This window comes from Syngnathus leptorhynchus, chromosome 9 (assembly GCF_054491065.1).
Source record: "Syngnathus leptorhynchus isolate UIUO chromosome 9, UIUO_Slep, whole genome shotgun sequence".
NCBI classification, from domain to species: Eukaryota; Metazoa; Chordata; class Actinopteri; order Syngnathiformes; family Syngnathidae; genus Syngnathus; species Syngnathus leptorhynchus.
In genome coordinates this window covers 6,907,471-6,925,058 of record NC_141203.1, presented here as the reverse complement: position 1 = coordinate 6,925,058, position 17,588 = coordinate 6,907,471, and the positions used below count along the sequence as shown (strand labels likewise).

General features: G+C 38.9%; 1 protein-coding gene and 1 long non-coding RNA gene across 3 annotated transcripts; one reads left to right on the top strand and one right to left on the bottom strand.

Moving 5' to 3' along the window:
- Nucleotides 1–519: 519 nt before the first annotated feature.
- ankrd10b (ankyrin repeat domain 10b) lies at nt 520–13,713 on the bottom strand. Of its 2 annotated transcripts, XM_085919747.1 has the most exons (6): nt 13,296–13,708; nt 12,174–12,326; nt 11,401–11,492; nt 3,584–3,849; nt 2,625–2,726; nt 520–1,336 (listed from the first exon to the last, which is right to left on the bottom strand). In XM_085919747.1, the coding sequence occupies exons 1-6, from the start codon at nt 13,491–13,493 to the stop codon at nt 1,155–1,157; spliced, it is 993 nt and encodes a 330-aa protein (XP_085775873.1). In that variant the 5' UTR covers nt 13,494–13,708; the 3' UTR covers nt 520–1,154. The 2 variants fall into 2 exon arrangements, with proteins under 2 accessions (XP_085775873.1, XP_085775872.1); XM_085919746.1 differs by lacking the exon at nt 520–1,336 and having other exon boundaries at nt 1,343–2,726; nt 13,296–13,713.
- LOC147050902 (uncharacterized) lies at nt 6,533–9,525 on the top strand. The gene is made up of 3 exons (XR_015067225.1): nt 6,533–6,658; nt 7,489–7,624; nt 9,389–9,525. It is a non-coding gene; the product is annotated as an uncharacterized LOC147050902 (long non-coding RNA).
- Nucleotides 13,714–17,588: the final 3,875 nt, after the last annotated feature.

Below are 17,588 nucleotides of genomic sequence, written 5' to 3'. Positions count from 1 at the left end.
GTCAGTTTCTTCAAAAGCAGTCTTAAATGACACACCAGCAATTTTTGTGTGACGGGATGATTCTATTCTTACCTGTTACGCAAGGTGGTAGTTTGCGACGGGGCGCGGCCACAATGACGTGTGTTTGTGCTGTGATGTGGTGGTGAAGGTCGGGCCTGCTCCAGACAGGTGACTTGGCTCGGAGCACCGACGCTGCGGGGGCCAAACACGTGAGACCGGGGTGTGCGAGCCCCATCCGCTCTATTTAAAGACACAGTCTGGGTATGCTTTCATGAACTCAGCTGCCTACAAATTCGACGAACAGGAGAAAATAGACGACTTCGAACTGTGGGGGGGATTGAAACGGAAAATACTTTGGGGTAACCTTTGGCCCAAAAGGAAAATGATTCATGACCTTTAGAATCCAAGAAAATTAAAGGATGATTAAAGCTATGTACAAAAGAACAAACGTTTGTAAAGGCCACCCCTGGATAATATATGATCATGAGGTATAACACATAAAAGTAACGACCATAAAAATAAATTTTAACAAGCCTTTAATTTTGCAAGCCAAATAAAGTCATGACATGAGAAAAATAGTTGTAATTTGTTGACAAAATAGAATGTAGATATTGAAAGGATATTATCACGAGGAATAAGTCATATTGCCAGAGATGTTGCAATTTTCTTAGAATATACAAAGAAAAAAAAGTGACAAATATTAAGAAAATGGATTTCTTTAAAGTTGTAATATAGATAGGAAGTCAGAGAAAGTTGGAACAATGTGAAATAGGTGGAATTTACACATTTACGCAGCAATACTGTGAATTTACTGCTTTTGTCTCATAATACTGTACAACTGTTAAATGATCAATTATTTTCTTTGACAGCGTGGCCTTGAATACTTTCATACAAAACAAACTCAATCATGTTGGACGTTGGCAGTGTTTTAATAAAGATGCTTACTTACGAAGGAATATATACAAACAACAATTGCGTGAAAAACTCAAACCAAGAACCACTTCTCCAAGCCTCATACACAAAGAAAGAAAACTGCCACACTGGGCCTGCCCTTCACAAACAGGAAATGATTCCATTAACTAGCGGCCCACCGCTCAATGACCTTTAAGGCAAATGAAGAAATGTTAGGCTAACAGTTTGTTGTTCATCTAAATTTAGGCTCCATGGTAGAGGAGCATGGTGCTCAAGATGGTGTGGTCATACAACTGCTCCGCTTTAACAGATTTCTGGTGCTCCACTTGGCTGATCTCGGGGGACCCCGTGTAGACTGCAGTAGAATCGCGCTCGAAGGGAAGCTGCGGTTGACAGTGACCAAGTGAGGAAATGCCAACTGACACTGGGAGGGAGAAGACAAACAATCAAGAGCATGTGTAAAGAAATCATTGGTGAATGCAGACCTAATTCTGGAGGTGGTGACCTGTTCAAAACCGCTCGGTCATTGAAGTCCTCTGCAAACTTTGACATGTAGGTTACACCGGGCATGTGGTACCGCGATCAATAAATTGTAAAAGACGTTGACGTGATCTTGCAAATCACAAGCCCAGACTTGCCTCTAGATAGGTCACAACCTAATTTGTGCATGCTGCATGACACGCTGAACTAGTTTCCTAGATACCGCTTTGACAGGTTCAAATTTTTTGAAATATAATCCACTGCTGCGCTCCAAGTCAGAGCAAAGGTTGTCAACACTTTTTTTACATGGATTCGATGACGGAAATAAAGAAAAGAAAAACTGTTTATAAAATTGTCCAACATTTAATGATTTAACATCATTAATTACAAAGCTACACCCGATCAACACTGACACACAAAATCCCAAACAAACTAAAATGCAATAAGGAAACAATTCACATCGTTCCCACAATCAGCTCAAGTAATAAGGCTTTGTTTTCTTAGCAAACAATACAAATAAATGCAAACTTTCTTGGGCCAACTAACTGATTATAAAATTACCTTTAAACTTTTCTCAACACCTTCAGCTTTAGCCACAACAAAAATGGATACAACAATAAACTTGTTAGTTGACTATGTTGTGAACAAATAGTCATTTAAATTGCAATTAAGACAAATAACCAAGGACAGTGTTTTTTTTTTTTTTTTTTACACTGTTTAACCACTGAGACAGGGAACAACCATTTTTATCTGCCAATGACCTATAAAAATGTGCAAAATAAGTTTTTTTTTTAACAGTAAACCTCTCAAACTGACAGTATAACTGGACAACTTCTCTAAATTTTGTTTGGAATCGGGTATACAGGTGGGTAGAAAACCGTACGCACACTGCAACACACACACACCTTTCTACTTTGCTTTATCCATGTAAGATGCAAACAATTGCCATAAGCCATAGTTTAACAATAGCAAAATATATACAACACAAATGTGACTATTAGAATGTGTGCCAACACACAACGCACACGCACACTCGCGACCTTTCTACAAATAAGCGTACGAATTAGTGCAGCGACAAGGAGTCTGCATGGATGCCACATTGTAGACCTCCAGCTCTTTAGCTGTGGGGTTGGAGGTGGCCCGCCCCCCCTGGTCCTCCCACTGATCCATAGGCCCTGGTTCGTTGGCTGGCGCCAGCCCATTCAGCCCCAATGAAACGGGACCTGGCCCACCTGAGTTCACAGTAGACGCCAACTCCATGCTTTCCATTGGGGACTCTCCAGCACCAACCAGAGGCCCGTTGCCGTTCTGCAGTTCAAATGCATTGCCAGCGCCTAAGGGGGAAAAACAAACAAACAAACAAACAAACAAACAAACAAACAAACAAAAACAACAGTAAGGTGGATAAAGTTATTTAGAAGTAATTCAGTTAACAAAAGTAACACAATATAGTTAACATTCTCTAGCTACAGTAGGGTACAGATGATATAAACACGCAATATAACTTCCAAAACAGGTACTCTGTCTCATTAAACTACTGCCTTGTGTTGTTGCAAGGTTTGGCTTCCAAACATTTCCCTTTACATACTCCTGAATTCGTTTAGGAATATCCATTTCTAAGCCTACCCGTAAAGGTAGCAACTGGTAATTTGATCAATGGCACCCTCTGCTGTTTGCTGCAGAGCAGCAAACTCAAGTTCCACAAAGTAATGCTTGACAAGCAACCATGATGTAAAAAATTTAAAAGTGTTATTTATATGAACTATCTAAATCAATTAATCCTGTATTTGAATTTTGTTTATGAGTGTGTATATTGTTGGACATGTACCAAGTGCTGCATTTGATTTAGTCTAATTTCCTTCTGTTGTTTCTGCATGTTTTCACTTTTCAAGTCCCCCAAAATTCTGTGTTTACATTTACTAAAAACAAATCCCAATGTACAAACATGTAAAAGAGACACAAACAACCACAGCGGTGTCGAAAGAGTGCATCAATAACACGTGGGCAAACAAAAACTAAAATCATAAGCGCTTGCCAGACACCTGATGCAAATTCATTCAACAAACACAAAATTATAAAGGCCAGACACTTGATACGAATTCATTTTGGATTCACCCTGAAAGTGGCCTTATTTTGAGTTCCCTTGTGCTGCCATAATACATCTGTAGATTGTGGCACATAATTGACTCACCATTAGGTCTTGCCTTCTTGACCGTGTTGATTTCCTGGCCATCGAATGACCTCTTTCTGTTGGGTATGCCCTTGAAGAAGCTGCAGCTCTGGATAGTGGGGTGTGTGTGGCCCCCATTCTGGCTGGTACCATTAAGAAAGGCCCCATTATGGAACTGAGCCATGTTTTGTTGAAAGTTTTGGGCATTGGCGAGAAGCTCAGCACACTCCTGGAAGCCCTGCGCGTGGGCCAGGTCGGCGGCGGTCAGCCCACTGGCATTCCTTACACTGCACAATGGGAAACGTTGGGTGTCAGTGGGACTTAGTGCATGTTGTCTTGAACACAAAAAGAAAACATAACACACACACACTCGCTCGCTCTCTCTCTCTCATACACCCACCCACACGCACGCACACAGCAACAGACTCAGCAAGCAAACACTCACACAGACATGTACAACGATGAATTAAATCGCCTTTGTCGTCATGACAGATGATGGATCCCTTTTGGATCGTTTGCATCATCGTTTGAATGAACTGAATGTTTTCAAATATTCCGATGGAAAATAAGTCTGCTGGCCAAGAGACGGGATTAAAACAATGGAAATGATGGAATATTCTTTCGAATGTTTACCTGAAATGATCCGACATGATAGTGGATGATCAAGCGTCGTGGAACCCAGGAAAGACTTGGTGACCAATGCTCTCGAAATGAAAGACAAGCGAATATGAAAAAGGACAAGATCACCTTCATATCCAAATGCGTGTAAGGAATTCAAGTATGGAGTCCACCAGAAGAGAAGAGTATGTGACGTATGGTAAAGTAGAAGTGCTACAGATGATAGTTGCTAAGAACGACGATGACGAGTCCAAAGTTGAGAAGGCTGGATTTCAAAATCGCCCCATGATACTAAATCCAACATCCCGAGGATGAGCCAAGTATCAAAGACATATCTTCTTGGTAAGTTCCTTAAAAAGAACTGTGAAATGAAAGTGTTTGCGACAAGTATACAAGAACTTTCAAGGTAAAGGTCTGGTCTGAAGATTGCCCAGAAGAACGTGAGCATCTGCATCTGAGATTGTGTGCGTGTGTGTGAGTGTGTGTGAGTGTGTGTGTGTGTGCATTGTTCACAGTTGTGTTAATCGCGCCTCTTTGCAGCAGACTTTCATAATGCATAAAGATCAAACAAGCAGTGCTGGGGGCTGGATTATCGTCAATTGTGGAATTGATGTTACTCGACAGTAAAACCAATATTCATCGTTATTCCAAAATTATCCAGTGCCAATGGAATATAGTTGCAGACAAAGAGAAAGCTCCCTTAATTGTCAGAAAACAAAATGCAGCTAAGGGCTGGGTCGCTTCGAGATTAATGAACGGAATTCTCCATTTACAAAACAATAGTACACTTGTTTGTGTGAATGTCATCACAGTGCGTAATGTGTTCTCAGCGCAAACAAAAAGGTCTTTGTCAACTAAATGGAGGTTCTGGAAAAGTGCCAGGATGCAGCTCCTACGTGAGAGGCACCATTTTCATGGAGCAATTATATCACTCCACAAAAGTTCTTCAATTTCACTTGTGATAAATTGATTTTTTTTTTTCCCGAATCAAACTGTTGAATAGTTTTACTGTAAGCAAGTGACATCGGCTTCCACAATGTGACAACTTTCCAGCCATTTCCATCATATGTTTGTGTCATAAAAAACCTTTAGAGAAGTAGTGCACATTAAATATCTTTACATTGTGAAATATAATAATTAAAACAAAAAAGAAATCACACAATAACTTGTGGCACATCACCCGCCTCCCCAATTCAAATTAACGCTTCCAACACGTTTATCCAATCAGATCATTTGTATGAAGATATGTGATCATGTAAACGTACTTGTCTCACGTCAAGGAATACATCTTTCATTTTACATAATGACTTTTTTTTTTTTTTTTAAACTATCGGTGGTATAAAGGCCCAAACAGCCACAACATGGATTTAACCATCATCTGACCCTTTAAAAGGGCGACAGGGCAGCGGTTCAATAACGCGTGTTCTGACGTCAGCTCAAATCTCCACTCATTTCCAACTAAGGCCTTCAAGCACTAATTCCATCAGCATGACCTTAAAAGCACTGCTCAGGCGCTCCCTATAAGGAGTCGAGCTGTTCTGTTGATTTATCAATCAGATTCATACTTCTAAATTAAAAGATTTTTCGCCAAGTTGTTGTTGTAAATTGATCCATAGTACTTGGTTGACTTGAAGAGGTTGTAGTTGTAAACTTTATTGCTTGTCAAGGGTAAAAATGAGCATACTATGGTCTGATATAATTACTTTATTGCTCAGTATCAGGCATATAATTTCTTGGCAAATATATATCAATTTTGAAAGTCTTTAAATGTCAGTAAAATATATGCACGGGCCCTTGGTGCTTCAGCAGACAAAACTATCAAAACTGGATTAAAAATAAAAAAAATAATATAAAAGCAAGGACGTATTCCTTTCGTGAGACGTGACATCTTTAGTGTGCATCGATCCATTTGTTTGGTTTCAAAAGGGAAGCGTTAATTCTTTTTGAATGCCTGGTATGCTTTGCTTTTCAGTCCTATGTACATAGTGTATGTCTTCGCTAACTAATCGTCTAACCTCCCAGAGGCAACCTAAAGTCATGCTAGTGCTTTGACATGGGACTCACGTGATTAAACCTGTCCATATAAAGGGCTCCTAATGGTTAGTTGACAAAAACAAATCATAGATTGAATAAAAAATAAATAAGCTAAAAATAAAGACAAAAGCTAGATACAAGAACAATCATGGGTAATAAATAAGCAAAGCATGCAGGTCTAAAAAAAAATTTCAGTTGTGATTCATTGACATCAAAACCTAGCATTAAAACCAATCACCGCAAGAAATACCTCAACAGTTTGCCAGTGTGTAGATAGGAAGCGATAGTGAGAACACTCAATGCCACAACAGTGCGGCTATCCCAGGGAACGGGGCAGACTCAGCAGTGTCTATTCTCCCCCTTTCTAGGATTACTTGAAAAAACCAAGTCATTTCCAACTCAATGGCTGCAAAACAATTAAGATGGACGGTTCTGTTTTAACAGGTGAGCAAACTTTTGTCTTTTTTTTTTTGTCACTTATTGTCACTTTCATGAAGGAAAAGGTGACAAAGGATTACAGGATATTGTATCAGGTTAATAGTGTGACATAACAAAATTAAGACATTTCTTGGCATGACGTTAAAATATTTGACACAGTGACAGAACAGTGAATAAATAAATAACCATTGCACAGGATGATTGTTACCTTTACACAGTTAATAGGTGAGTACATGGCGCTTAGCAACGCTAACGCTAACAACCCTAAATCGCTCTGTTCTTCTAACATGCTGTGTCTTCAAACTTGCCTAACAGTAGCCTGTCTCCTGCTAACGGGCTGCTTTTCCACTTCCCGAGGCTCATGACAAATTCAAATAGAAACTATAGGGATATGGAGATTAGTCTCTTTGGAGTGAAAAGGAAAAAAAAAAAGGGGGAGCGGGGAGGTCATGGGAGTTATCAGTAATATGAAGTTATAAAGTTAGCCAACAACAAGTAATGTGATGCATGTTGAGTTTTTGGATCAGTTCAGCAACTACGAGGTCAAAAAAAAAAAAGTGAGGTTTTTGATTCCTTCACCAATCTTGAAGTACGAGACAAATGCATTCATTTTTTAACATTAGAAATTTACTGCCTATAAAGCAGGACCAGAAATGGGTCTGTTATTGATCCCCAAGTAGGCAAAATGCCACCTCCCCATTCAGTATTAAATGAACAATTCTTAGTTAAAACGCGTTGGTGGACAAAATTACATTTTAAGTGTGTGAACAGAGAGGGGTTCAAATGGCTTCCACTAACAAATTACGTGGTCTTTCTATTTTTGTCTACGTCTTTAGGAGAGTTCAAGAGGATGGCACGGCAACGCAGGACAGACAAAGCAACATCTGAGTAGATGTTAAGACCGACATTCATCCAAAGAAGCGGCGATGATCAATTCTTCTGTGGGCACTGTATGAATCAAACCAATAAAAGGTGAATGCTTTTGTTTGTGATATTTAACATCGTTTATTATAAATCGCATGTCCACTTTTAACTGGAACTGCATTAAGTCAATTAACTGACTCTCTTGACTGGCAAAACATTTTTATTCAAAACAGAGGTAATTCTTTGCAAATAACAGGTTGGCTTGATCGGTATCTTAGTTGTTCTAGAACAACTTACCATTTTTTTTTTATCTTAAGTGTATTTTCTTTAATATATTTGATGTATGTAGTGTATCGTAAGAACTGCAATAGTATTTAGTATTTGGTTTGTCATGAGCCTCATTCCCACCTAAAATGCTTAAGGTTCCCTCTTAAATGCGCCCCCAAAATTTCCCTCGACTTAAAATAATAAACTTCATGGTAGAGACTAAAGACAGAATCTGTGATCTAAAGGGGAAAAAATACATTTTCATCACTTATACATTTACTCATCAGGTAATAACCAAATGCACATCACAAGAAATAGATTATGTATTAATTTGGGTGAAGCCAAACCAACCAGGGGTTTCATGTGCCAAGAAAAGACATGTTTCAATGTAGAGTAAAATGCTTAATGAAAACTTGAAGATACGAATTTAATGTGATTTTTTTTTTTTTTAAGTTACCACTGAATCTCTGAAGGGTTTTGTTGTGTTGTTCATCAAAGCAAATCATTATCTTGATTATTACAAACACTACATAAATGATAGCTCATCAACAATATCATAATAATAATAACAATGATAATAATAATAATAGTAATAATACTATTACGACGACTACTACTACGACTACTATGAATAATAAAAATAATAATAATAATGTTTGTTTAACAGTTACAATATACAAGATATATAAGATATATTTGCTCAAACATATTTACAGGAATATATTGGGGTTTTCTTGGTCAATAAATTAAACAGCCTAAATAATACACACATGAAAGCTCCCTGGAAATTCTGGACCTCAGGACAACGTCAAATGGCATTGGAGCAATTAGAAACAGCCTGATGCAAAGTATGGAACTGCAAGTCAAATATAATTTTAGAAGGGACATAAACAGGAAATATGCTATTTAGGATCTTGCTATTTTGGGTCAGAAGTGACAAGAATATTCCAAGCAAAAAGAACATAATACTGCAGGAGATGGGATTAGCCTGAAAAACGACCATTTAATGGTTACTATTAACAACTAATTTTTGGAGGGGGGGTCAAATGATGAGACTTAAAATTATAAAACGTGAACTTTACAGGATCATAATATTTATTTGTAGATGGAAATTCAAGTTCCTTATAGTGGTGTTTTAAATTTTCTTTTATTTCTATACTTTATTTAGTCTTTAGCCAGGAATAAAGATTTCATTATGAATGAAACTGAATCACAGCTTTTCAAACAGTAAGACATTAAAAAAAAAGTCTTCAACAAGATTATTTTCATTCTTGACTGGTAAACATTAAGTATGTGAACCTCGCTTCTTGCGGTAACAGTAAAAGGTGGTTTGTCATTTACTACCTTAATACATACCTCGACAAACTTGTCAAACATGAATATAATCAAGTTATATATTGTAAAAAACAATAATTAACTGACAAAAGTCAAGCATTGCTTTTGAATAGTGGTTTAGTTGAATTATTTTAAGAAACAAACTCATAACAGGCCAGGGCAAAAATGATTACGCCGAGAGACGATTGTGAATAATTTGATGGTCAACCAAGTTGTGTCCTCCGATTAGCGTCAAAGGTGTCTTCATGTTTTGTGTTGTTTTTTTATCAGGTAGAGACCAGAACATCTTCCAGAGAATCTAAAGGTGAACTCCAAAGTCAAGGTGAAATCAGTGTCATATCGCAGCGTCCATTGGACTCCATGAGGCAAAAAAATTAAGGCGGGCATCATGGTTGAAAATAAATGGCAAAAAAAAGCAAGACTGTAATTTGTCAAACTCCATGCGGACAATTGACAAAGCTTCTGGGAGAAAGTGGTATGACATAAGAACGAGGAAAAAAATTACATTTTGGCAGGGCACGTCACAGGTGAGAAAAGGAGGATCCCAAGAAAAGAACTTAGTGAACCATGGTTGATGCCCCGTTATGTTCTTTGCTACATCTGTCACAGGGCCTCTTGAATCTGCGCAGGATAGAATGAAATCTCAAGACTAGCAAGGTGTTCTCTGGAGAAATATGCTGTCCAGTGTCAGAAAAGACCCCTGATCTAAATCCTACAGAACATCCATGGAAGGAAAGTTGTGCAGCAAAATGTTTATCATTTTGTTGTCCCAGCCTGTTTCAGAAATTTATTTTTAAAATAATTCAGTTTCACCACATTTCAAAAGCAGTTTCATTTTCACTGGTTAATTGAATTACATTTTTATTTTTTATTGTTTTATTATTTCAGTATTTGTCACTGTGGTTTTTTTTTTTTTCATTAACAGAGGGGTACCGACAATTTTATCTACGCGTACAAAGAGTCTACCCTTGTTTGTTTACCTTTTTATGCAGTTTCATACAATGCGGTGCAGCTTTGGTATTTAAAAAAAATTTCTTTCTTAGTGAAGTGCAATGTGCATTTGGTCATATAGTTAAAACTTTATGTAAAACATGAACCAAAATAAATGTTAAATAAAAACACACTAGATATAACAAATATCATGCAACACGGCCTACTAAGTTAAGAACAGTTAATCAACATTTTCATCAAGCTGTCCTTGTGTTCCAGGTGACCAGATAAGGTAGTGTTTAAACTCAAAGCCGTTGGGATCGGTTAATAATCAACATTCAGTAATATTTAGCTCACATCTTACAGGGTCAATTGAGTGTAAACAAAAACGATCATAAATCTGTAATCTTGGTAGATACACAAGGAGCAATTTGATGAGAATTGTCACAATGATAAACAATTTCAAAGATGAACAAAATGAATCACCTTTTCAAGGGCGAACCACCAAATTGAACATTTCGCCATCAATGGTAAAACAAAGAATACGGCTTCAGGTTTGTTTTTTGTTTTTTTAGAATCGATTATTCTATAGATTAATTGGTTACAATTTAATCTTCCATTGAAGTGGATTACAAAATCCTAATAACTATATATTACCAAATTACTGTTTACAGTTATTTGGTATTTCTACGCGATTTCAAAAATATATATGTGTCACAAGAGAGATTAATGTACTCACTAACCTTTTTGAAATGGATTCAAACATGGCTCAGTTCTTATTTTCCAAAAGCAGATGTTGACAAATGCCTTATTTTGATTCAACACAAACGATAATCAGTCTGCTTTTACTTTTGTGAAGGACTACTGAAATCGGAGATTAATTACTGTTAAGAGGATGAAATCACAGGTTGTGGTCGATTTCAAGTTAAAAAATGTCTCTCAATGATTACTCAGTTATTAAAATAGTTGTCGATTAATTTAATTGAAATAATCGATTCGGTGTCCATGAATCAATCGATTATTTCGACACCTTGAACACGGAACCACAAAACCTGATAGGGTTGCTGTTCAGTAGATGTGCTGTGCTCAATGCATTGCCAGGTGCTATTTTATTTCCCTGAGACAGTGACGTTAATCCGCGTCACTATGTGCAGCTATCTTAGACAGAGCAGGTTCATTCCTCCCACGAGCATGTTTCCTAAAGATTACCTTGGGAACGTTATCGCTGCTCTAATTCAGCTTTTGGTGGCAAGCCCTTGTAAAGACGTCATGTCCAGAGTTTTAGACAAAGAGAGGGTGGAGGGGGGGGGGAAAAAAAGAGATGAGCTCACAACATTGACCACAGGACTTACTCAGCTTTTGCTCCATGCACTAGGAGAGCGTTGATGCACTCCAGACTGCCCGCACGTGCAGCCTTGTGGATGGGCGTCTCGCCCACATAGTCCTGAGAGATAACAGAGTACCTCACAGTTAAACATAGAAACACATGTTTGGACTCAATAGAACAAGAGTGAGCGCCTCGACATTTCTCCTTTCAGATGCCAAATATCTCCACTGTCTGATGGGTCAACTTTTTCACTACAAGTTTGACTTCTTTGACATGTAAATACAATTGAGTTGAGGATAAGATTTTGAACCAGTGCACTCATTCTCCTTTTTTTCCACAGAGGGAAAGAGCGACAGAGGAAAAAGGGAGTGTGTGCTCAAGGGAAAGAAACACACACCACGAATGAGTCATGATGAAATACCAGGCAATGCAAGCTGCGTGTAGTCTAGTACAACTGTTTAGCAGACAGGAATTGAAGCCTCCGCTTTAAGGTGTCTAGTAAGCCCACAAAATAGAATAACCACTTATTTGAGATAAAAGTCTGCACTCTGTGTGTGTCATGATGACATTGGCGTGTTTATGTCATTGTGACCTACTAATCTAATTTCTCCAAGTAGTGCAGCAGTGCATAAAACCATAATCCCACCATCTCATGCAGCTCATGCAGAAACACTAGTGCCTTCAATTGGCTGGCTCCTTTGTGACAGCAATGCTTTTTGACGTACATAATGAAGTTGAGTGATTTTTATTTCTATTATCGTTCCAGTGTCTAGTGTGCATACTGATCTGATCACTCACCTGTCTATTAATGTCTGCGCCGGCTTGTAGGAGCCATAACAAGCATTGGGGATGGCCTCCAAATGCTGAAATGTGAGTTGGTGTCTGGGCAAACTTGGAGGTCACAATGTTGACGCCGCAGCCCACTTGTACCAGACGTATCACACACTCCAGCTGAAAGAATTCAGAATTATTCATTTAATTGTTGACACTGACAAGTGAGGTAAAAAGCTGGTTGGTGCACCCACTCGTTAATTTGCATAGTAGGCTCGGTTTATTTTTGGCACCGCTTCAATTTCCTTACAGGAAATGATGAACGGATCTTTGCAGATCATTGGATTTAGCACAACGGGACTGTTTTGGTTGTCCTAGAAGATGTTTAGACGGTCCGAAGCAGGGTAGCTCAAACAGCTGCAGTCCGAGTGTTGGTGTGGGAAACATCTAGGTATTTATCCTTTTAACCCCCAAGCACAGATTAATGGATATCACTGTTTTGAAATACAAAACTACAGTTGTGTAAATTGATTGGCGAAGCCTCTGACTGCCAACGGCAGGTGGAATCATCCTTGAGCCTTTAATATTTTGTTATAACAATGGTTGTAGAAAAACCTAAAGGCCAAAAGTGGATCTTAGTTATTTGTTGAAGGCTAAATTATTTAATCTATTCCGGGACCCGATGAGGTGGATTAATACAAGACCTTCGTGAACATAATGGGTTTATTTTTAGACCACAGGCTACACTAACTCAAAACGAGCATGATTTACTTGTGATGTATTAAAATTTACAAAAAATGTCCACACGGGTATTGACGTAATACGTGTTACTGAGGTTTAACGGCATTTTTAATGAGCTGAATCCTTTGTAGGTTTCGATCCGATCACTCGTGAAAACCCAAATCCACAAGCTACTATGTCCAAAATGATCATTAGATTCATCGAGTAAAAATGAAATCTATTTGTGTGTAACAAACAGCAACCGCGCACCATTGTGTACTTCCAGTATGGCGGCTTATATTCCACATGAGCTACAGACGAGGAAATGGCCGAGAAAGCTTGGCGCGCTCGGGAAAGACGCCAAATTCGCTCCCAAAAGAAACGAAAAGAAATGTAAATAAAGGGCGACCCTCCAAACTGTCTATCTACCTTTCCGAAATGAGCTGCCCAGTGTATGGGCGTCCAGCCATAGAAGGTGTCCTCCACGGTGAGGTCAGCCGGGTTCGCGGTTGTCTGAAGCAAGGAGCACAAGGCGCCGACATCTCCATCTCTGCACGCCCGGTGGAGAGGAAAGCGGCTGTTCAACACTTCCTCACTCGAGAATCCAGAATCACACACCACCGACATAGTTAGGAAAACAGATAAATGTACAAAATTGGACGGAAAAAAAAGGGAGTGCGCGACAAGATCCTATGTCGGTCCGGTAGTCTAGTGTGAGTGTCTTTCTGCCTGACAACACAAAGCACACTACCGAAGTGAAACTTGAGAGACTCCGAAAGAGATGTGAAACGTGGCATAGATTTTTCACAACACGTGGAGTGGCGCCGACTGAATCCGGAAAACACGGACTGGATTTTGCAAAAATCCCGGATTGAGTATTTCTTCTTCTGGTAATCATTTATAGTAGCTAGTAAAAGTGAACAATTAACCACAGCGCCACTCCTTGGGTCTCTGTCATGTTTGGGTCAGTTCCAGCACTGGAGATTGTTTTCATTTTGCCACAAGATGGCAGCACACAACCAAGAACAAGCTCCCTCTTGACCATAGTGAAATGTTTTTATTGCATGGCCAGGCTATCAGTGGATTTTGGAAGCATTGCCATGGGACAAAAGAACACTTTAAATGCACTTATTCTTGTCCATCCATTGCACTTGTCTTCATTTGGAGCCTGGACCAAACAATAGACGCCAACCCAATTTTGTCATTAAGATTCATTCATTGTTCACCAGGAAAATGAGGACATTGGTCTTAAAGGTCATTGAAAAGTCATTGCACTAAAGTTGGTAACTATACTGGATATGAATTCATCACCACTTTTTTTTTGTGGTTGTTTCATCATCCTAGTTTATGTTCTTGAATCCAGTTGCTGACCTTGACCATTCATCCCTCACACAAATGCATTCTGGTATCTTATCAGTCTGCATCGATGTCCACCTGTTTGCTCCAAGCAGAACCACAGTCCGAATCTCCCCCTTGCACCCTTCAGTGAGCCAAACCTTCATTCTTCAGTCTTTCCTCCGATGCATGTCGAAGGTGTACAAAGGATTATTTGCTTAGTTTCGATAACGCAACGCAGGCAATATCGAAGTGACCCAAAAGTGTTTGATAAATATGTTTGTGTGTAATAGACAGTGGGTGTGTGGGGTGGGGGGGTGGGGTGGGGAGGGGTGGGGGGGGGTTGGTCCTCAGTGTATTGCAGAAAATAGAGCTTCTACCCACCCACTAGGTTTCAATGCATTTTGTTTCGGCAGAAATCTAGTTGTATTGTTTATACAAATAAAATAGTGTTCATTATATTTTTCTTCTAGTTGTCAAATATCACAAAATACAGTAGATTTTGTCAACTCCAATTATATAATATATAATATATATTAATACATATATATAATATATAATAATAAGTGCAATTTCCTCTTGGTCACCTTGGCCCATATTCAAATGGACTGTTAACGATGAAAAATAAATGTGATTAATAATAATAATAATAATAATTTATTGTATCTGTAACTATTTGGACATGTGCCGTACCTTCACAAAGTTTGATTTGTGTGTAACCCAAGAACACATTAAAGCTTTTGCCTTGTTTTATCTAGGCCAAAGATCAAAAATCCTTCTTCCTCTTAGTATAAATCTTTTCTCAAAACAGTCTACAATGTTTTTTTGCTTTACAAAATGTTTCCCCTCCAGACTGAGCAAAACACCATGTGATGAATGAGACAGGATGCCGAATTAAAAGAGCCTCTTTATCTTCCCTTGCTGTATGCCATACCATGCTGGGAGCTGATGTCAGTGATGATGTCATCCCTGTTGGCCGTTATGTTTAAATTTGTAATCCAGTTGACATGGGCTCCTTTTTTATACACTGTGGCAGGTACATTAACAGGATTTTATACAAAATATGCTCCACTAGTCAACATAGTAAATGCCTCTGTTACTGATGGAAGCAGAGTGGATACTTTGATGCTTAAAGGTTACGAAGTGGAGTCAGGCTGTGCCACACATGACACCCGTGAAAGACGAATGTCCGCCGTGATGTAATCCAAATGATGGTGTGACCTTGTTTGCTATAGGACGTGACTCGCAGGCAGATTGGCCGTCTGAGGTTGTTTGATTTAAAGACAAAAAGTCTTTTGTAAATGTATCATGATTTTAATCTCAGTGTGTTGATATACACATGTTACTCTTACTGAGAAAATTATAGTAATGTATTTGTAGGGATACAATTGATTGTCACTGGAGTGGTACCTTCTTAAAGACACATTTAGACAATTTGGATCCATGAAATTTTGTTGTTGTTGTTAACAAAGCCCACACATAAAAAGGAAAACTATCAGTATGTTTTTTTTGTACTGCTCTTTTTCGTATCTTCCACGAATCCAATTAAATTGTAACACAGACCTTCAAAAGGCAGCATAGTGCCACCAGGCATCCAGCCTGCCAGAAAATTCAAAGAAGCAAGGATCATAAAAAGATGCTTGCTTGGCTAACTGCTTGTTATCAGCAGTGGATGAATGACTAAATATTTGTTGTACTCCATTATAATGTAAGGAAAGTTGCCTTTAACTTGATGAATAGATGGTGTCCCAATATTTCTGAAGCTAAATACGCTGTTATTAGTCAATTATCTCTGATATAATGTTACATTTTTCCTGTGCTTTCTCGATGGCAAGGTTTTGATTTGCTTTCCATCCTCAACTCTGATAGGCCCTTACACATCTCCCACATCAGACGGCACCATGTTTTGGTTTATGCGGCTTTTTGAGAAACACCATTTGCGCTTTTGTGTGCCGATTGTGTGTGGCTGCAGACAGGAAGCACGCTCTGCTGCCACACATTGTCTTACCATCTGTTGTTCTACTTGTGTCACACCACCGTGTCCTGTCTTTCACCACATTCATTTTCTTTCCACTGTGGTCATTCAATGACCATATGAAAGATGGCCGTGTTGAGGATATAAATGTAAACTCAAGGTCATTTATATACAGCGCAATCAGCCGTGTTACCCTTCAGCCTGCAGTCCGCAATGTTTGAACTGGAGGAGGGGCTGCAGCTTTGGGGCTGACATCAGTTGCCTCTGACGTCAGCGCAGCACTCGCTTACGCCAAGAGATTATGATTAACAGCTTTTTTTTTTTTTCCTCCATAGTGTTTGTCTGTGGGATGTAGTTCTATTTAATGGGTTTTACACGCGTGTAATGTCTTATCACTATTTTCTTTAACTTGTCTATGTAATTCGGGGTTACTAGTTAGATTCAGTCACATTTAAAAGACACTGTAAAAGACAATAAGTGTGAATATGTTTATCTCGTGTGTGAAAGAGATCAAACTGAATGACATTTAAAATTCTAATATTTGACCAACTGCCAATAGCATGCCGCTAGCCAGAGGTTGAGCCGCATTGTATTTGTTTGCGGAATAAACGTATGACTAGAACGTGGGACGGTTTTTACGCCACCCATCCTGAATGCTACTTTCAGAACTAGGCCTTTCAAGATGAGACAAAATCAAGCATCAGAATAATATTCTCTATCACATCCCTACTATAGCATATGAACACATTTCTGTGTTGAACTCGTGCATTTTTTAATTAAGTTACTCCCATGGAAACTGAGATGCACTTCTTTAGGTCTTGGTGTTGGTTTCTGAGCTAGAGGCTAAATGAAAATGTTTGATGTAAAGATCAAAACACACACACACACACACACACACACACACACACACACACACACACACACACACACACACACACACACACACAGAGGGTTTGTTGACTCTGCTCCTACTTTTGGAATCATTGCCAACAAAGAGGCCAAAGAAAAAGGTGTGCCTGAAAGGTTACATTACAATTGCGTCACGACAAACATACTTCTACACTTGACTTGGTCATCAGTTGCAGCCATGTACCTGAGCCTCTATTTTCTACCAGATGTGGTGTAGCCAACTTTGTTTACACTATTGCCCGCTTACGTCATTTAACCTTATATTATTTTGTATAACACACATTACACAATGGGGACCTTTGTAAGAAACACGGATATGATCATCCAGTGAGTCAACAGAGTCCCCACCATGGCAGATAGCAAACAAGTATGGCCTTTGTAACCTTGATGTGATGTAACTTCTTCCTGGGAACATACATTAGGGATGCTTATTTTTCCAGTCCTGGTTGAGCTGGGCAGAATTCCCACATGTATGGTATGGATGGATGATATGGAGTTGTTTT

What these genes read in the sequence shown, in the direction of transcription:
- ankrd10b (XM_085919746.1), bottom strand. Translation starts at nt 13,493, where the DNA reads ATGTCGGTGGTGTGTGATTCTGGATTCTCGAGTGAGGAAGTGTTGAAC. An exon ending in GGGCAGCTCATTTCGGAAAG is followed by an intron (nt 12,327 to 13,295) that starts GTAGATAGACAG and finishes GAATTCTTTCAG; the next exon opens with CTGGAGTGTGTGATACGTCT. An exon ending in GCGCAGACATTAATAGACAG is followed by an intron (nt 11,493 to 12,173) that starts GTGAGTGATCAG and finishes GTTATCTCTCAG; the next exon opens with GACTATGTGGGCGAGACGCC.